At 51.4% G+C, this 19,822-nt stretch overlaps 1 protein-coding gene across 3 annotated transcripts in view; it reads left to right on the top strand.

Moving 5' to 3' along the window:
• Window positions 1–19,822, top strand: part of SLC12A5 (solute carrier family 12 member 5) — a 36,497-nt gene that overhangs the window by 10,257 nt on the left and 6,418 nt on the right. For all 3 annotated transcript variants that reach the window (XM_036321623.1, XM_036321626.1, XM_036321625.1), the window contains exons 2-17: window positions 3,607–3,701; window positions 4,036–4,167; window positions 4,508–4,654; window positions 5,474–5,528; window positions 6,034–6,164; window positions 8,283–8,524; window positions 9,287–9,498; window positions 11,284–11,454; window positions 11,747–11,845; window positions 11,986–12,043; window positions 13,726–13,900; window positions 14,533–14,651; window positions 14,987–15,085; window positions 16,019–16,138; window positions 16,453–16,557; window positions 17,895–18,063. In XM_036321623.1, coding sequence (XP_036177516.1) covers window positions 3,607–3,701; window positions 4,036–4,167; window positions 4,508–4,654; window positions 5,474–5,528; window positions 6,034–6,164; window positions 8,283–8,524; window positions 9,287–9,498; window positions 11,284–11,454; window positions 11,747–11,845; window positions 11,986–12,043; window positions 13,726–13,900; window positions 14,533–14,651; window positions 14,987–15,085; window positions 16,019–16,138; window positions 16,453–16,557; window positions 17,895–18,063 — 2,129 coding nt within the window. The remainder of the gene's footprint in view (window positions 1–3,606; window positions 3,702–4,035; window positions 4,168–4,507; window positions 4,655–5,473; window positions 5,529–6,033; window positions 6,165–8,282; window positions 8,525–9,286; window positions 9,499–11,283; window positions 11,455–11,746; window positions 11,846–11,985; window positions 12,044–13,725; window positions 13,901–14,532; window positions 14,652–14,986; window positions 15,086–16,018; window positions 16,139–16,452; window positions 16,558–17,894; window positions 18,064–19,822) is intronic.

Below are 19,822 nucleotides of genomic sequence, written 5' to 3' on the forward strand. Positions count from 1 at the left end.
CTGGGGGGCTGACGCACTCCCCCACTACCCCAATCTCGTTTGGGAATTCCCCCAGGCCTGGCCCCAGGCCCATAGGGAGGAGGTTCCTTAGCCCGCCGCGCTCGCCGGTTTCCTCCCCGGGAGCTCTGGCCGCGGCAGCTTAATTGAAAGCCGATTCGGGTTGAGAGCTCCCAGGGGGCGGGGGCGGAGAGGGCTCAGCCTCAGTCTGGCCCTGCCTCCCTCGCACGCTCCACTAGGCACTCCCCCACCGTCCTGACTCCCGGCTCTGGGGAATCTGGACGAGTTCCCCCTTCGCAGTCCTGCCCCCTGGAGAACTCCTGAAGCTCACCCGCCCCACACCGCCCCCAACCAGTGCGCCTGGTTCCAGGGAGGGGCAGTCAGCTCTGGCAGGGGCGGCCGGGGGCCTGGCGTCCCGTCCGGTCGGCGGGTGGAAAGGCAGGACCCAGAGCCAGCCTCCTGAGCCGCCCCCTCCCCTGCTCTCATTTCCTGGCTGCGATCCTGCCTGGAGTCTGGCTCCGCGCTGCGCGTCGCTTACATAAGCGGCTGCGGGCGCGTGGCCGGCTCTGCGCGGCGCTCTCGGCCCGCGCGGTCGCCTTGGAAACTGGTACCGGGCTACCTAGTTGCAGGCTCCAGGCAGGACGCCCCCCTTCCTGCCCCGCGCGCGCCTCGGGTCCCCACGAAGGAAGAGGCTGGGGGATGGAGGGGCGTGAAAGGCAGAGAGGAGGGGCTCTCGCGTCTAGCTGCCTGGCCCGAGGAGCAGTCGCTGCTCGAAGAGGAACCCAGTCCCGCAGGAGACGGCCCCTGCCTCTTGCCTCCGGGGAAGAGTGTGGAATGGGGAGTCCGGGCAGGGCGGGCTCCACGTGTACCAATAATAGCCGTGATTGTAATAGCTCCAGGATGTGCCAGGCATGCATTACAGACATTATTGCACTTAAGCCCAGCAGTCCTTTCGGTTAAGCCTGGTTTCCTCCTTTGCAAAGGAGGAAACCGAGGCTTAGAGTGTAAGCGACTTGCTCAACTGTATCAGCACAGCCAGTGAAGCTGTGACTGAAACCTAAATTTTGACTCCAGCCTGCTTTCTTAACCACTAAGGAATTTGTTCTCGTCTCATCCCCCTCAAACCCACCAGCTCCTATCATGTCGAGGTGAGAACATGAGGCCCCTTGTCAGCATTTTAAAAGGAGGAGGAACGCACTTCACTCTTATTTCTCCTGTTCTCTGGCCCCAGGCAGCTAGCTCTTCTGAAACCCTGGAGTCAGGCAGGGAGCCTGGTGAAATTTACTTCCCAAGACTTTTTCCTGAGCAACTGTTATGTCCCAGGCTTCCACTGGGAGGACGGCCTGCTATTCCCAGGAACTCACATATGTGAGGAAAAGGAAGAGTAGGTGGTGGCCCCTGTTTGGGGACCAGGAGTCGTACCTGGCTTGATGAATGAGGTGGTGGCAGGAGATAGTGGGCATCGCCTCTTTCTCCTTTTACAACGTGGAGTCAGGATGAGATTGGAGTTATAACAGGTCATTCTCTGGGGAAGGACCCTGACTGGGAGACTAAGTAAAGTTTCTAGGAGGTAAGGAGGATGGGGAGGATTTGGGCAGAGGGAGCGGGAGAAGGAAAGTGAGAGGAAGAGAGGGGGGCGGGTCAGGAGATGAGGGACAGGAGATTCCGAATATGTAGGGCCTCAGCTTCACTTGGACTTTGGTCAATGGGGACTTTCTGCAGGGTCCAGAGGGGAATCTGCTACTGGGGCTCAGCCCTCGCCCTGAGGAAGGGTAATGGCTGGGGCTAAAGGACTGTACCTTTAGGGTCCCTTATATCTCGTTGAAAGGGCCCTCCCTCTCCTTGATGCCGAAGCGACTTTCTCCTTGGGTGATTTCATCCAGGCCCTTGTTTTCACACACTTCCTACACACGTATTTATTTATTTATATTTATATGTTTTTCTGATGAGTTACCCCCACCTCTTACTCCTGCCCAGCCTCTTTCCGGGGTCTCAGACTGATGGCATATCCAAGTGGCTTCTAGACTTATTCAGTTGAGTGTCCCACAGTGCCTCACTCTCAATCAAATCCAGCATCTTCCCCACCCCTAATCTCCCCCTTTCCCATTAATAAATAGCACCATGACCCAACCATTTATCCATGCTAGAAACCCCAGGCGTTACTCTAGATTCCTTCTTCCATTCCCAAACATCTGGCGTAGAGATATGTGCCAGTCATTCTTGAGTCTGTCCATTGCCCTGCGTTGCTTGGGTCTGGGTCATCAGCCCTCGCCTAGATTACTGAAGTCCCTAACTAGCATCTGTATTCTTCATCTAAAGGCCAGAGTGATTGCTCTAAAATACAGGTCTGTTCATGGCACTTCTTTGCCTTCAGTGACTTCCCATTGTTCTCTGGGTGAGGTCCAAAATCTGTAACAGGGCCTGCTAATTGTGTAAGGCCCCAGCCCACATGCATTATACCAGGCTCATCTTTTCCTATGCACTCCCCATCCTTCAGGCCCGTCTCTCCCCTCCCTCCCCCGTGCTCTTTCTTCAGACTCCAGCCAGATCAAACTTCTTTCAGCTCCTCTAACCCACTCTGTTCACTCTTGCCTCTGGGCCACCGAACATGCTGTTCTGCTCTTCTGTCTGCCTGGAACACCCTCCTGCCTCCCTCCCATTCTAACTCTTACTCATCCTTCAGTTCTCAGCCAACACATCACTTCCTCTGGGAAGTCTTCCCTGACCTCCCAGGCTGGGCTGAAAGCCTCTCCTGTGTTCCTACAGTCCCTATTCATCTTCTATCACAGAACTTACCACTCTGGGTTGGAAATTTCTGGTTACTGGTTCATCTCCCCTGCCCTTGGGTTCCCTGAGGGCAGGAGTGGTGTCTTATTCTGCCTTTTACTTTTCCTCCATGCCAGTGCTGATATTGGCACATGGCAGATATCCAGCAAATACATGTTGACTGAAGATGAATGAGGGGCATAGGAGGTGCCCAAGAGGTAGAGTATCCTTGGGGCCTCAGGCTGTAGTTTTTTCTGCTTTTTCTCCAGGAAAAAGCATGCTTCTACCCCAAAACACCAGATGGGCCCAGTTATGGTCAAGGAGGGGCCCTGGAGAATCTAGGGTACCCTGATGAATGAGACGGGACCCCCAAGAGCAAGGAAGCATTCACCCATTCATTAAATACCTAGTATGTGCCAAGGAGTGCACTAGGCTCTTTAAACATGCTGTCAACTAAAATTCGTCAAGGGAGGCCCAGCCGGTGTGGCCCAGTGGTTGAGCATTGACCTAGGAACCAGGAAGTCAGGGTTTGGTTCCTGGTCAGGGCACATGCCTGGATTGTGGGCTCCATCCCCAGTGTGGGATGTGCAAGAGGCAGTCAATCAATGATTCTCTCCGATCATTGATGTTTCTATCTCTCTCTTCCTCTCCCTTCCTCTCTGAAATCAATAAAAAATATTTGTAAAATAAATAAAATAAAATCTTCAAGGGAGGTAGTATTAGCTCCATGTCTCCCAAGTGCACACCGAGGGTGAGAGAGGTAAAGTGGCCATACGGCTGCATTGGCCCAGGCCAAACCAACCAGTGGTTGGTGCCAAACCACTGACTCCTCTGCCTTCTCAGGTGATGGCAACCCCAAGGAGAGCAGCCCCTTCATCAACAGCACCGACACGGAGAAGGGAAAGGAGTACGATGGCAAGAACATGGCCCTGTTTGAGGTGGGTTGCCAGGGGTGTTGGACCTCCACCCACAGTTCATCTCCATATGTATCAGATCCTCCCTCCCTCCCTCCTCTCCATCTCTCTGTCGGTCCATCTTCTTTCTTGAGCCTCCCTCAGCTCCTTCTCCTTCCCTGTACCTCTGCTACTCTTTATCCCCATCCTATCATCCTCTTCCCTGTTCTCCTTGCCCACTCCTCCTCCCTTTTCATCTTATCTCATCCTCCAACGTTTGCCTTCCTTGTCCCCATATCTCTCTGCCTCCTCCCATCCAGCTCATCATCCTCCCCTCCCTGAGGCTCTAGCGTCCTAATGCTGCCACCTCCCACCACAGGAGGAGATGGACACCAGCCCCATGGTGTCCTCCCTGCTTAGTGGCCTGGCCAACTACACCAACCTACCCCAAGGAAGTAGGGAGCATGAAGAAGCAGAAAACAATGAGGGTGGAAAAAAGAAGCCGGTACAGGTGAGGGCCTTGGGAAGAACAAAGAGAGAGGAAGGCCGGATGGAAGAGAGAAAAGATTGGGGAAGGAAAACAGATTCGGATGAAGGGATAGGATTTGGGGGCGGAGGGAAGGGAGATGAAGGATAGCGATAGAAGGGAGGAGGGTGGGGTTGGTTTGAAGGAGGGGTGATGCAGGCATGAAGGCTGGGAAATGGGAAGAGGAATCAGGGGGAAGAGGGATGAAGGGTTGGAGATGGAGAGAATAAGAAAGTGGGGGATGAAGGACAAAGGAAGGAGGAGTGGGCTTGTGGGTTTGGGAGTGATTAGGGGCTGCAGAAACTGACACTGGCTTCCCTGGCAGGCCCCACGCATGGGCACCTTCATGGGTGTGTACCTACCGTGCCTGCAGAACATCTTTGGTGTCATCCTCTTCCTGCGACTCACTTGGGTGGTGGGCATTGCAGGCATCATGGAGTCCTTTTGTATGGTCCTCCTCTGCTGCTCCTGTGTGAGTGACACCCTCCCCTCTCCCACTCCCTGGCAGCTGGGCTGAGCAGGGCCTTCGGGTGGGAGAGGGAGCGGGGAAGCATGAGACCTGAGCTTTTTATAGGAACCACTGCATATGATCTTTGAGAGTAAATTAGGTCTGACTGGTCCTTCCTGCCTCTCACAGGCTAGTCCCTGGTGGCTCTTAACCAGGTTTCACCTGGATGTGTCTTGTGTGTGTATGTGTGTAATTACACAAGTAATGCCAATTCATTGATGAAAAAGATAGATGTCCAGAAAGAAATAAAATTCACCTATAATCACACACTAGTTAACATTTTGGTAGGTCTAGAGTCTAGACTCACAAGAAATGGGATTATGTGTCACAGTTTTGTAACAGAATTCTTCCTACCCTCTCTAAAACATCAACTATTCACTAGACATATACATCACATTTCCGTTTCTCTACATGTGACCTTTGAGCCACCTTTGCGTGTGAGGTAATCAGTGCTAAAGCTAGTACCCTATTTTGTAGGTGAAGAAACTGAGGCTTAGAGAGTGAAGTGACTTGTCCCCGGCCAGACAGCTGGTCAGAGGCCAGGCTGGGATTTCCAGAGCTCTCTGGTGCTGTAGCTTGTGGTAGGCCCATTGAATGGTGAATAAGAGCTTTTCTTGACAAGAAGGACTTGGCAGGAGTAGAAGTTGGAATGGGACCAGGGAGAAGCTCAGTGGAAGAGGACTTGTGGGTTTGGCAATGTTTATGGGGCATAAGGTTTGGCCCCCACCCAGGCCACTGCGGCCCCCCTTCCAGCCGCCACTCTGATGATCTCTCTCCTCACAGACGATGCTCACAGCCATCTCCATGAGTGCAATTGCAACCAATGGTGTTGTGCCTGGTATGGAATTGGGGTTCCTGACAGGGGATGGGCCTGAATGGTTGGGAGGGGGGCCTGGATAGTTGGAAGGGAGGACAGTGCCTTGGGCTTTGGGGGCTATCAGGACCCAAGACAGGCCATACTGCAGAACGGGGCTGGGCTATGACGTCTGTGGGGCAGCCTGGGGCAATTTCATTAGGGGAGGCAAGGGAGGCAATTTATGGTGCTGGGCAGGGCAATGCAAGCTCTCCCTTTGCCTGAGACCCTCTTCTCCATCACCCTACTTTCTGAGCCATGACCTCCTTAGAGGGGTCGTTAGCAACGTGGTAATTAGTGCTGCAAAATCTTTTCAGAGTGGCTAGCTGGGTCTCCCACCAGTCCTAGGACTCCAGTCTGTAAGGCTCCAGTCTCTGAGCCATGAGGCTCAGAGCAATCACCTTCCCGCCTCTGTTCCTACGCCCTCCTCACCCGCAACGATAGCCCAGTGCTCTTGAACCTCTCACTGATACTAGGTTTTTTCCTGCAGCTGGCGGCTCCTACTACATGATTTCCAGGTCTCTGGGTCCAGAGTTTGGGGGCGCCGTGGGCCTCTGCTTCTACCTGGGCACTACCTTTGCTGGGGCCATGTACATCTTGGGCACCATCGAAATCCTGCTGGTGAGAGGGGCCAAGGAGGAGGTGTGGGGCCCCAGGCTTTAACCAATGCTCCCTGGACACCTCCTAGAGGCCGCTCAGTGAGGCCAAAGGGAAATCAGATGTGCTTCTCTTTTTGAAGAGTTCACGGTCTAGTTGGGGAGACAAGATGCAATAATTATGTAACACGAACAGCTGCCGTTTATCAGGCACCCACTGTGCTCTCAGCAGAGTTCCAAGTACTTCACAGTCATTATCTTGAATCCTCATGAAATTTAAGTATCATTACGCCCATTTACAAATGAGAAGCTCAGAGAAACGAAATGACTTGCTCAAGGTCACTCAGCAACCAAGTGGCAGAGGTAGGTGGAGAAAAGTAAAATCAAGGCAGAAATAGTGATAGTCATGTCACACAATAGTTGACTATTTAGTGGCTGCTGACCATGTGCCAGGGGCTGTGCTAAGTCCCCTATGAATGTTCATTATGGAGGGCTGATGGCTAGTCAATTGCAAAAGGGAGGAAGGCTAAGAGGGAGCCGAGTAAAGACATCTATCTGGAGTAGTGAAGAGAAGTCAGGTTGCTGGGCAGTGTCTAAAGGAGACGGCTGCTGACTTTGGTCTCCGTTCTTCCTGCCCCTTCCGGAGGAGTTGGGAGCTGAAGAGGGTTCCTTGGTATATAGACAGTGGGGCTGACACTTCCCAAGCTCCCACTTTATCCAGGCCCCATGGCCTGCGATGTATCATTTTATTTTATCCCTGACTCTCCTATGAGTTAGAAGTTGTCCCCATTTTACAGATGAAGAAAGCAAGGCTCAGAGAGTTTAAGGAAGGGATATGAACGTGTGGAAGGTGTGAACCTGTGTCTTTCTGACCCTCACACCAGTGATTGTTCACTCTACCACACTGTCTTGGAGAACTAGGGCTAAAAGTAGTCGCAGCTTCTGGTTTGGGGGCAGAATGGAGAACGAAAGACCTGAGGAGCCACATGATGAGAGAATGATGACTTTTATAAAACTAAATAGTTTGAAAATTATTATCAAAGCAATTCTGCCACTTGCATAAATTGGAAAAACATTGAAGAATGTGAAAAAGGAAGTAACAATCGCCCAAAGAAAATCATTAGCATTTGGGTGTATTTTTTTCAGTTTTTCTATGTGATATTGTATTCTGTACAGATTTTCCTAAATAACTCAAAACTCTCTTTGTACATGTAATTTGCAAATGAAAATAACTTTTGTAAGAATATAAACATTAATATATAGTAGAGAAATTATAGAAAATACAGATGTGCAAAAAAAACCAAAAAATGATTCTCCACATTTTCACCATTCAGGGAAAACTACTGTTAATATTTTGCTGTATCTACACACACATACATTATTATGCATATATTTATATGTTTAGGTATGAGTACATATATGTATTTACAAAAATGAGATCATAAACACATTTTCTAAAACTTGGTTGTTTTTACCTAATATAACATGAATAGCTTTTTGAGTCAGTTATATAAACCCATTTATCCTTTTTAATAGCACCATAGTGTATATGGGAATATCGTAATTTATTCACCCAATCCCCTAATGATGACTACCTAATTTGTTTCTGCCTTTCTATTAGAAATAATAAAAACAATATATAATTATTAAGACTTATACTTGATCACAAAATAATAGAAATTAAAATTACTGCCAACATTTTCATAATATCACTTAAAAATATATTTTTAAATTGATTTCAGAGAGGAAGGGAGAGGGAGAGAGAGATAGAAACATAAGTGATGAGAATCATTGATTGACTGCCTCCTGCATCCCCCTGTTGGGAATGGAGCCCAAAACCTGGGCATGTGCACCGACAGGGAATTGAACTGTCACTTCCTGATTCATAGGTCAACCACTGAGACACCAGCTGGGCTGCAATATCATTTCTAATGACTATGTAATAAACCTTCCAGGCTAGCCTATGATTTTCTTAACCATTGCCTTATCAGTGGATGTCATTCTAGTCTTGCATACTGTAAATTTGCTGTGACTGGAATCTTTTCTCCAAATCCCTGACTGCACATCAGGTTATTTTCTTGGGGTGATTCTCAGTTGGTTCTTACTGGGTTAGTTGCCTGACCTCCTTGCCCCTTTCTCACAGGCTTACCTCTTCCCAGCTATGGCCATTTTTAAGGCAGAAGATGCCAGCGGGGAGGCCTCAGCCATGTTGAACAATATGCGTGTATATGGCACCTGTGTGCTCACCTGTATGGCCACTGTGGTATTTGTGGGTGTCAAGTATGTCAACAAGTTTGCCCTTGTCTTCCTGGGTTGTGTCATCCTCTCCATCCTGGCCATCTATGCTGGGGTCATCAAATCTGCCTTTGACCCGCCCTACTTCCCGTAAGTGCTGCTACTCTGAGCCTAAGGCATCGTCCTCCTCCTCCATAGCCCAGTTTCATGGTCTGCACACCACCCTATGCCAACCCTTTGTTCCCATCTCTCAGAATCAGAGTAGTTGTGAGTTTAGAGCAATCTCCCTTGAGAGGGAAAATACCTTCTAGTTTTGGGGAAGCCTATTCAGAGTGGGATGATATTTCTGGAGTTGGGCACAGTTTCCCTTATGAGAGTCAAATGCTTGCTGTGGGGATGAACAGAAAGAATCAAGTGGAATGATTTCTGGAGGGATAAACACTGTGTTGGGGAAACATTTTATGGGTGGGGACAAGCTCCTGGAATGGGGCAACCACTTAGTGTTAAATACCTTCTCCATCATGGGAAAGTACACAGAAGGGAAGGTCTAGGGAGCTCGGATCTCTGTTGGCCCTGCCTCTTTACTAGGACAGGTTCCCCTACATCCACTGCCCAGAAGGGCGGGCACAGAGACTGCTGTCCATGGTGCTGAAACGCAGCATTGCACTAAGGTGGTTTGCTCCCTGGCTGCTATTAGAATCATTTTGGGGGGGGGGGGGGGGGGGGGCGGAGGGGGCGGGCAGAGGGGGGTCTTTAAAAAAAAGCCTATTCTGGGCTCCATCCCAATAAAATCAGAATCTCTGGATATTGGGCCCCAGCATCTGTGTTTTTAGAGTTCCCCTGGCAATTCGACTGTGAAGCCAGAGCAAGGTTATGTCCCTCCCCACTGTCCTCCCTTGTCTCTCTCCCTAGGATCTGCCTCCTGGGGAACCGCACACTGTCTCACCATGGCTTTGATGTCTGTGCCAAGCTGGCTTGGGAAGGAAATGAGACGGTGACCACACAGCTCTGGGGCCTTTTCTGTTCCTCTCGCTTTCTCAATGCCACCTGTGACGAGTACTTCACCCAAAACAACGTCACGGAGATCCAGGGCATTCCTGGCGCTGCTAGTGGCCTCATCAAAGGTCTGGGGGACGGAAGAGGGCTGGTGTCCAGGGAGTGCTACAGGGATTGTGGGTTAAAAAGTTAGGATTAAGAGACTCTACTTGGGATTCAGTTAAATTCAATCAGTTTTAATTGATCTCCTACTCTGGGTCATGTTCTGTTCTTGGGACCATGAAGGGGTAGAGATGAAAAGAAGCCTTTGAGTTGCCCATCACTTAATAGAAAAGAAAGCCATCGATGTAACAAGCACCTACCAAGTGCCTAGCACTGTGCTAAGCACCAGGAATGCAACATCAATAAGTCACAGGCCTTGTCCTCAAGGAGTCTAAAGGCAGACACGGATGTATTAGCAAATATGCATAGATGCGCATTCAATGAACAGAGATCTCCCAGGAGAGGGAGTGGTTGTATGTATAAGGTGGTAAGATAAGGCTTCCTGGACTCATCTGAGAAAGCTTTTGAAGGACAAATAAGAGATTTTCAGTGATATTAGGGGAATAAAGATATCACAGGCAGAAGAACAGCTAGCCTAAAAGCGTGCAGACACAGAAGAGCATATTGTGTCCTTCCAACCACAAGTAATTTGGAATGACTGGGACATAAAGTGAAAAAGAAGGAGGGGCAAGAAATGATGTCAGAGAAGCCAGCATGAGCCAGACTGTGGTGGGTCTCGGAAGCTATGTCAAGGAGTTTGGACTATGTCCCGAGGGCAATGAAGAGCCACCAAATGGTTTAGAGTAAGTGAGGGACATGGCCACCTTGTCATTTCTGAAGGTTCACTCTGGCTGCTAATGTGGATGGGCTAAAATGGGGAGATACCAGAGGCAGGGAATCCAAGAGGAGGCTACACTGAGTCCAGGTGAGAGACGATGGTTTTCTGACCTAGAGTGATGGAGGGATGTCTGGAATGTAGTAGTGGTTTTCCCCAAGTCTGTTCTGCGCACCAAGGAGACATGTAGCAATGTCTGGAGACAGTTCTGGTCACAACTGGAGGCTTATTATGGGCATCTAATGTGTAGACTCAGGATGTTGCTAAACATCCTACAATGCTATAGGACAGACCCCCATAACCAAGAATTAACTGGTCCCAATAGTGCCAAAGTGGAGGAATCCTGGAAAGAAGAGAAATGGTATATTTGAGAAATATTTAGGAGGAGTCATGGGCCGGAGTTGGTGAGGGGTTTGAAATGGAGATGGGGAGAGGGAGCAGTTGAGGGCAATGCCAAGGTGTCTGAATTGATGCTAGTGCCACTGACCCAGCTAAGGGATCCAGGAAAGGAGCTGGTTTGGGGTGGGTGGGTGTGAGACCAGTTTGGGATTTTTTTTTTTTAAAATATATTTTATTGATTTTTTACAGAGAAGAAGGGAGAGGGATAGAAAGTCAGAAACATCGATGAGAGAGATCGATCAGCTGCCTCCTGCACGCCCCACAGTGGGGACGTGCCTGCAACCAAGGTACATGCCCTTGACCGGAATCGAACCCGGGACCCTTGAATCCGCAGGCCGACGCTCTATCCACTGAGCCAAACCGGTTCGGCCAGTTTGGGATATTGAATCAGTCTGATATAGGTGTGTCTTTTTGCCCCAGTAGACAGTGCTATTTGAGAGAAAGGACCAAATGTGACGCAGGTGCAAAGCCCCTGCATGTGGCCTGGTCCAAATCAGGAGCTTAGGAAATGTTAGTAGAAATAAAACAGAGCCAAGGGGAATGAGAGGTGGTTGACCTTGGCCCACCCCACCTCCTGGCCCCAAAGTTGTGACACTCTGACTTCTGGTCTTTCCTGAGCATCCTGTCTCCCCCACAGAGAACCTCTGGAGCTCCTACCTGACCAAGGGGGTGATTGTGGAGAAGCATGGCATGCCTTCAGTGGGCCTGGCTGATGGCGCCCTTATCAACATGGACCATCCTTATGTCTTCAGTGATATGACCTCCTACTTCACTCTGCTGGTTGGAATCTACTTCCCCTCAGTCACAGGTGAAGGGGAGCTTGGAGAAGGAGGACTGTGCCTGGGAATGGGTGTGTAGGGGACGGTCAACGATAACATGGGGGAATTTCTTAGTCTAAAGCCCCCATCACACAGGCAGAAGTCACAATTCAGTTCCCATTGGACAGATCAGGGTATTAAGGCCATGGGAAGCCGAGTATACTGCCCAAGTCCTCATGCAAATCCATGTGCCAAGCCCAGATCCCAGGCTTCCTGACTCCGAGGCTGGGGTAATTTCTTCCCAGTCTGTCTGGTCTCCTGTCCTAGCTGCTCTGTTCACAGGGATCATGGCTGGTTCTAATCGCTCCGGGGACCTGCGGGATGCCCAGAAGTCAATTCCTACGGGCACCATCCTGGCCATTGCCACCACCTCCGCTGTCTGTATCCTGTGCTGCTGGGCTGGGGCCACCGTGGGCCGGGAGGGCTGGAGAGGGGGCGGTTGCTGGTTCATCGCTGGCTCAGGAGCGGTGGTGATGAAGGGGGACGCCACGCTGGGAATTCTCCTTCATTCTCTGCTGCAGACATCAGCTCCGTTATTCTGTTTGGAGCTTGCATTGAGGGGGTCGTCCTGCGGGACAAGTAAGTAAGGGAATCAGGACTGATCCTGGGGCGTGAGTACAGGGCCCAGTTCTGGGAAACAGACCTGACAGGGGCGCTGAACCTGTGCAAGGGGCCTTGTGGGAGGGAGGTCAAGGGCAACTGCTTGCCAACTTACACTGTATTTTATCTTTCTCATGTCACTCCAGCTCAAGGAGCTTGAATGGTGCCTCATTTCCTTTAGGATAATGACACTTTCCTTTTCTTTTTCTTTAAAATCTATTAATTCATTTAATGTTTCCTGGATGTCTATGTGTTGGTCACTGTCCAGGGTTCCGGGGCTAACAAAGATATATAAGCCAGGATTTCCGCTGAAGGAGCTCTTTGGGGATGGTAGCTGTACTTCCAACAGACTTGGGATGCAGAGCAGTAGGGGTGGTGAGAAAATACAGCACGCAGCTCTGGGGCTGCGATCCAGTCCTCAGAGGGCAGGAGGAGGAGGTGATTCTAGAAATGCCTTATACGCATTTTCTCATTTATCCTTCCCACTTTAAATGTCGAGCAGAGATTGCTTAGATGGCTGGGGGGCAGGGGAGGAGGGCGTGGGGTGGGGTTGGGGGGGGAGGCATTCCAGGCAGGGAGGTCAGCATGAGTAAAGGTGGAGGAGAGAAACAGCTGCATGTGTATGTGCGCGCGCGCGCGCGTGTGTTTGCACACTCGGGTGCCTGTAGCTGTGAGCAGTTAGAGCTTCAGGAGCATTCCCTTCTGAAGGGCGGGTGCATACACACCAGGAGGGCAGGTGGCAGCCCTGTCCCAGAAGTCGTTGCTGCATTCCCATCCTGGCTTCTGTAAGGTGGGGAATGGGGGACGTGAGGCTGGAGACTTACGATGGACCCAGTCCTGGAGGCCTGGCTTTTGGTACCAGTAAATTGGAGCTTTATTTTACAAAAAATGGAGGAAACTCTGGAGGGTTTTAAGTAGAGGAGTGACCTGGCCAAATGGACGATTTGCACATATTGCACCTATTAGCGTTCAGGGCAACTTAACCTCCACTTATCTCACTTTATTTAATTGGACATCTCCCACAGATTGCAAGGGATTCCGCAGGCCATCACTATAACCCATCATCTGATCCTTGAAGTCCTTCAGCAGCGGCCCATCTGAGCGTACCTCTGCTTGCACATTTCAGGGACAGGGCTTTGTACCTACTGAGGCAGCATCTTCCATTTTTAGACAATATCGTTGTTAGAAAATGCTTTTCTTTGATTCTCACATCACATACCATCACCAGATGATGAGGCTAGAACCCCCATTTTTCAGATGGAGAGGTTCTAACAGGTTAAGAGGTTTGCCCAGGATAACATAAGCTTTCACAGCTGACCTTTACTGGAATCACTATCACTGCCATGTTCCAGGCACGGTGCTAAGCATTTTACATGTGTTATCGCCTATCCTCTCACCTGTTGTATGAGACGGGTTGGTAACGATTCTTGTCTTACAAGGTGAGCAAAGTGGGGCAAGGAGAGGTGAAGTGATTTACCCAAGGTCATGCAGACAGAAGGTGCCCAGGACATTAGGGGCTTTGTCTCTCCCTTTGCCCCTACTGAGCCCAGCTCTGCCGTGGGCACAGAGTAGGTTCTGAAGTTGGCGAGGGAGACCGGCCCTGGAAATCCAGGTGGCATCGCTCACCCAGTATCTCCTGTCCTGTCGCTGCTTCATTCCAGGTTCGGTGAAGCTGTGAGTGGCAACCTGGTGGTGGGCACACTGGCCTGGCCCTCCCCCTGGGTTATCGTCATCGGATCCTTCTTCTCCACCTGTGGGGCCGGGCTGCAGAGCCTCACAGGGGCCCCCCGCCTGCTGCAGGCCATCTCTCGTGATGGCATAGTGCCCTTCCTGCAGGTCAGTGGGGGCAGGGGCAGAGTGTGGAGAGAACAGTCCCTCCCTATCCCAGTGGGCCAGACCCCTGCCCAGGGAGGCTACAGGGCGAGCCAGGGCCACAGCAAGCCTTGAACTGCCTTCTGGGGCCCTTCTGCTCTGTGCTGCCACTAAGAAGAATGGTTGTGCCTTATTTGGGATTTGGCCCATGGTCAATGCCATCTTTTTGGACAGAGTTGTCTGCTCTTAGGGGAAAAATAAATGGCCCTCCTTTGGCCTAGTGATCAGGCAGGGATTCAAGGAGGCAGCCAAAGGGCAAGAAAGGGGCAGCTCTCTCCATGATGCTAAAAAAAAGATTTATGGCGCACACAGTCATGGCCTCTTGCTGGCCTCCTGTAGTTCTTCTCCCATCTGTTTTTCCCCCTTAAGGGAGCATTTGAACTTCATTGCACTTGGGTAACAATGTCAGTGTGGGTGAGATATAGCAAAAGCCCGGCATCCCCTTGGGTATGGCTAAAAGATGAGACATACAGCATCCTGTCCCTACCTCCTCACTGATGAGGGGATTCTGCCTCTACTGCACTGGTCCCCAGACTGGAGGAGACACAAGAAGTCCTTAAGGTCTCAGGCTCCCATGACGGTTACTCTGTCCTCAGGTCTTTGGCCACGGCAAAGCCAACGGAGAACCAACATGGGCCTTGCTCCTGACGGCCTGCATCTGCGAGATCGGCATCCTCATCGCGTCCCTCGATGAGGTCGCCCCCATCCTCTCCATGTGCGTGCTGGCCTCTTGCCCTCCCCACCAGCTTGGGGGGCTCTCTACCTGGATCCAGCAGCTGTGACCCTGAGCAGCCCACCCACACACTTTAACAACCCCAGGAGGTTCCCCACCGTCATAGAAACCGTCTTTCGTTATATAGAGATTCACCCCCGCACGCAGCAGGCTGTGTTGTAACGGGGTTTGGCCTTTGAACCCCTTCCTAAGCACCAGAACAGGATTCGGACACCTCCCCAATTTCTTCTGCCCTTTCTCCCTCTCTTCCCTTCTGTTTCTCTTTCTGTTTCTGCCCCTCCTGAATCTCTGTCCGTCCGGGCCTTTCTCTGTTCTAGGTTCTTCCTGATGTGCTACATGTTTGTGAACCTGGCCTGTGCGGTACAGACGCTGCTGAGGACGCCCAACTGGAGGCCACGCTTTCGATATTACCACTGGTGGGTGCCTCGTTCCCCCTGCCCACCCCACAGAAACCCCTCTCATCTCCATCCTAATGTCCACCTCACCCTAGCCCATCCCCTCTAGGTCTAAGCAGCCCAAACTCCAGCTTTTGTAGCCCAACTAGCATTAGAAAGGTCCTAGAAAGGGTTTCCTCATAATCACAAATAATAATATAACACAGTCATAAGTGGTCTCAGCTGTAACCCCGTCCTGTGCATACTGCTCACCAGCTTACCATCTGGATGAGGAAACCTCAGTTTCCTGAGCTGTGGAATGGGATAGCAACTGTTCCCATCGCCTAGGCCCCTTGTGAACAGTGCAGTGCTTGGTGCCCAGAAGATGCTCCTTATGTGCAGCCTGGGGTTCTTCTGATCATTTTATTTTAAGGCCCTTCATCCTCACAATAGGCCCATGAGACAGGGCAGGAATGTCATGCTTGTTCTACCAAAAGGAGACAGGGGCTTACACAGGAGAAGGGACTGGCCCAAGGCCTCTCAGCAAGGCTATGGCGTATCTGGACTAGAACCCAGGCTGCCTGACTCCTATCTCAGGGCTCCTGCTTTGCCAGTGCCTCTTGCTAGGGGCACACCTGTCCTGGGAGATCCTGCCTCTAACTCTTCCCAGAGAAACCTGCCTCAGAGCCCATCTGGTGAGGCAGTCTGGTAGAGGCTAAGGCACTGGGACAGGGAGGGGCGACTCAGGAGTTGGGTGGGGCATGGGCTGGTGCCCTGTCTGTGGCTGCTCACTCATTCAGAAGGTCCCATATCCCTGTGGTGCTCATGGGGATGACGGTGTGAGTTCATCTAGACCTGGGCATGGTCTCCAGGTCCTGCCCAGGCCCTGCCCCATGTGAGTCTTGCTGTTTGAGCCTTGGCACCAGTGATGGCCCCGCCAGAGCTCAGAGGCTGGGTCTCTCTCCCATTGTCTAGGACACTCTCCTTCCTGGGCATGAGCCTCTGCCTGGCCCTCATGTTCATCTGCTCCTGGTATTATGCCCTGGTGGCCATGCTCATTGCTGGACTCATCTACAAGTATATCGAGTACCGTGGGTAAGTGCAGGAGGAGGGGAGGGCTGGGAGATAGGGAGAGACTGAGGGATGGAGGGGTGAGGAGGGGTAGGAGTGCTGGTGATGGGATGTTGGGGGCTGGGGGTGAGGCAGGAAGTGGGGGTAGAGTGGAGGAGGGGTGGCATGGGGTGGGATTGGGAGATAGGGGACAAGAGCAGAAGGAGGGCCGAAGCTTTGAGAAGTGGAGGTGGCAGGAGCAACATGCATGTCCTTTCTGAGCCTGTGATAGAGGACTCTGCCCTGGGGACTGGCCACTTCAGGGTGGACTGTCCTCCCTGACATGCCCTGGCTTCCAGGGCGGAGAAGGAGTGGGGTGACGGGATCCGAGGCCTGTCTCTCAGCGCTGCTCGCTATGCCCTCTTACGCCTGGAGGAAGGGCCCCCTCACACCAAGAACTGGAGGTGAGCGGTGGGAGCACAGGTGTGAAAGCTCAGGGAGGGAGAGGGAGGGAGCAGGCCCTGACCTGCCTCACCTGCTTTGTTCTGCTGAGTGGTGTTCTCACCACATTTGTGTGTCCTCGACTCCTCCTCCCCAGCTCCGCCTCGTCTGAAACCTTCCCACCTACAGCACCAGGGCTGGGCCGAGTGCCAGACATTTGTTCTCCAAAACCGACTCCCATGCCAGCCTCCTGACCATCTATTCATCCACTCATTCATCTATTCATTTATTCCACTATTATTTTTTTAAATGTATGAATGCATGCTATGTGCCAAGCCCTCTTCAGGTCTCTGGGGACACAGTGAGCTCACAGTTCCATGGAGAAGGCACATCCAGAGACAGATGAACATAACATCATGTAGCATGTGCTCTGGGAGAGGAGGAACCATCCACTCTGAGAGTGATAGGGCGTTTGGAAACCTCTAGGTTCATAACAATATCTCCGTTTTGTTCATGTGAAAGTCAGGGACCAGAGAGGGTCTCAGAGGCCATGGAAGGCAGAGCTGGAGCCGGCACCTTCCCGCCCGCCGCAGCCCCCGGTGCTCTCTAAGCGCCTGCTCTGCAAGCCCGTCCGCCTCTCACCCCCTCAGCTCCCTTTGCCAAGAGCAAAGCCTGGAACTCTGCACTGTGCCCTGACACCATTGGCTTGTCCTTGACGCTGTCTACTACCCCGGGGCTCCCACAGACCAGACCTTCGTGTTATTTGTCTGAGTTCTCAAATGCTTAGCAGAGGGTCTGGCCAGAGTAGGTTCTTAGAGAATGCTGTTAAACTCATGGGTGGTTGGATGGATGAGACAGCTAAAGGAAATAAATAAATGAACAGATAAATAGGTGGGTAAATACATAGGTGGATAAACATACATATGACGGTGTTTGGCTGCATAGGTAGATTTGCGAACGAATGGTGGTAGTATGTGAGGGTAATTAAGTGAATAATGCATGTATAGGTAAATTAATTTAGATGGAAGTGGATGATGGATGACTGAAAGATAAAATAGATGGGTGGGTGGTTGAATGGATGTATGGATGAGTGAGGTAGATGGAGAGATGGATGGGTGGATGGATGGTTAAATGGGTTGATACTCAAGGAAATGGATGGATGGATGGATGGGCTGTGGGGATACAGGTAAGGAAATGGATGGATGGATGGGTGGTGGGGATATAGGTGAGGAAATGGATGGGGGTACAGAGGACAGATGGCTAGTGAACTCACTGGTGTATGGTGTGTGGTTGTATGGGTGTATGATGGGTGGTGATGGGTGGGTGGTGGATGGATCATGTGACCTTGCATCCTCTTCAGGCCACAGCTGCTGGTGCTGGTGCGTGTGGACCAAGACCAGAATGTGGTACACCCGCAGCTGCTCTCACTGACCTCCCAGCTCAAGGCAGGGAAAGGCCTGACCATTGTGGGCTCTGTCCTTGAGGGCACCTTTCTGGACAACCACCCACAGGCCCAGCGGGCAGAGGAGGTGAGTGGAGGCCCTGGTGGGGAGGGAGGAAGGACAGAGCACTCAGGAAGACAGTCCTTGCCCCTTCACGCTTCTTTCCTTCCACCTTTGGGATCAATGGGGGCTCAGACTTTGCTGTCCTCTTTCTTAGAAGGGGGGTCTAAGGGCTCAGGGTATGAGTTCCTTAGAATCCAACTCATGGAACCAAAGACCATCTGAGCCAGAAGGGCCCATTTTATGGATAAGGAAACCGAGGTGTAGAGAAGTCAGATCACTTGTCTAAAGACAGAAAAACAGAGATTCAAATTAGAACTTCTGGACTGCTACCCCAGACTTCTTCCTGCTGAAGTCAAACCTTCCAAAGTGTTTTCACATCCATGGATTCTTTCTATCCCCTTACGGAGTGGAGTCAGCAGGATGAATATCCATGTTTGGAACAGGAAGAAACTGATGCACAAAAGGGAAGCAACTCACTGAAAGTCACAAAGCTGGCTGGAAGCATAGGCAGGATTTGAACCCAGGTCCCTGGCTCCATGCTGCTTGCTCTTGTCCCCATGCTGTTTGCTCTTGTCCCTGTCCACTGGTCTATGCCTACGGAGCAGCTTACAGAGCCAGATGTGGCCTGGGGCATGAAGAGGCACTAAGAGGTGTCAGAACCTGTGGGCAGCAGAGGAAGTGGGTTCTGTTTGCGATTCAGGCCTCTCTTCCCTTGGGCTGTGACCAGAGAGCAAAGGGAGCCTGTGGGAGGCCAGGTGAGCTGGGGAGGGGCACCCCGATGGCTTGTGATAGTTGCTGTTTCTGCCTCTCTGGGCCATTCACACCCATCTGTCAGGGCCCAGAGCTGGAGGCTCCCGCTGGTCACTTTTATTCAGTGAGAATATGCTGTGCACTAGACACTGGGCTAGGCACACGGGGGATGGAGGTGTACAAGGCCAAACCCCAGCCCCCAGGGTGGTCATAGGCGGGTGAGGTGATGGAACATTCACAGAGGGCACTCACCCCATCTGATGTGACAGGTGCTATGCTAGAGCTAATAGCAAGAGGCACAGAAAATGCTGAGTGTTTACACCTGTCAGGCAGTATACCCCCATCATGTCATGTCAGTCTCCTTATTCCTAAATGAGGTAGCTCCCACAGTCCCCATTTGACAGATGAGAAAACTGAGGCTCGTGGAGGTTAGGCAGTTTGCCCAGGTCACACAGCAGGAGGTGGCAGAGGTAGGAATTGAAGCCTTTCTGTTTGACATTAGGGCAGTGGATGGGGTCAGACCCCTGCAGTTGAACCCCTATGATAGCCTCTGTTAGCTGTATGGCCTAAAGCAAGTCTTAATTTCTCTAAGCCTCAATGTCCTCATCTGTAAAATGAGTGTAATAAATCTTTCCTCATTGCAGATTGAATGTGCATTTAAAATGCATATCATTATGCTAACTTTAAAAAATTGTTAAACAAATTGGCCATGCAGAGGAGCCCAGTTTCACTCTGGTTTGGGGGTGGGGTGGGGGGTGGGGGTGGTACCTGAAGAAAGTGACATTTGACTTGGGCCGGGCAGTGGGGAGGGGTCTGGGTGGTGGTGGAGAGCTAGCATCTTGACTCCTGCAGGGCTCACAGCCCTGGCAGGAAGTCAGTGGGGGGCAGTGGTGAGAGCTGCAGCTTTGAGAGGTATGAGCAATGGCTGGGTGGTGGGAGGTGTGGGGTTCCATCATGAAGAGCTTTGACTGATCAACAAGGAATGGGGGCCATAGGTGATGGGGAGCCATGCACAACGCTGGCACCAGAGCTG

This window comes from Myotis myotis, unplaced genomic scaffold, assembly GCF_014108235.1.
Source record: "Myotis myotis isolate mMyoMyo1 unplaced genomic scaffold, mMyoMyo1.p scaffold_m19_p_9, whole genome shotgun sequence".
NCBI classification, from domain to species: Eukaryota; Metazoa; Chordata; class Mammalia; order Chiroptera; family Vespertilionidae; genus Myotis; species Myotis myotis.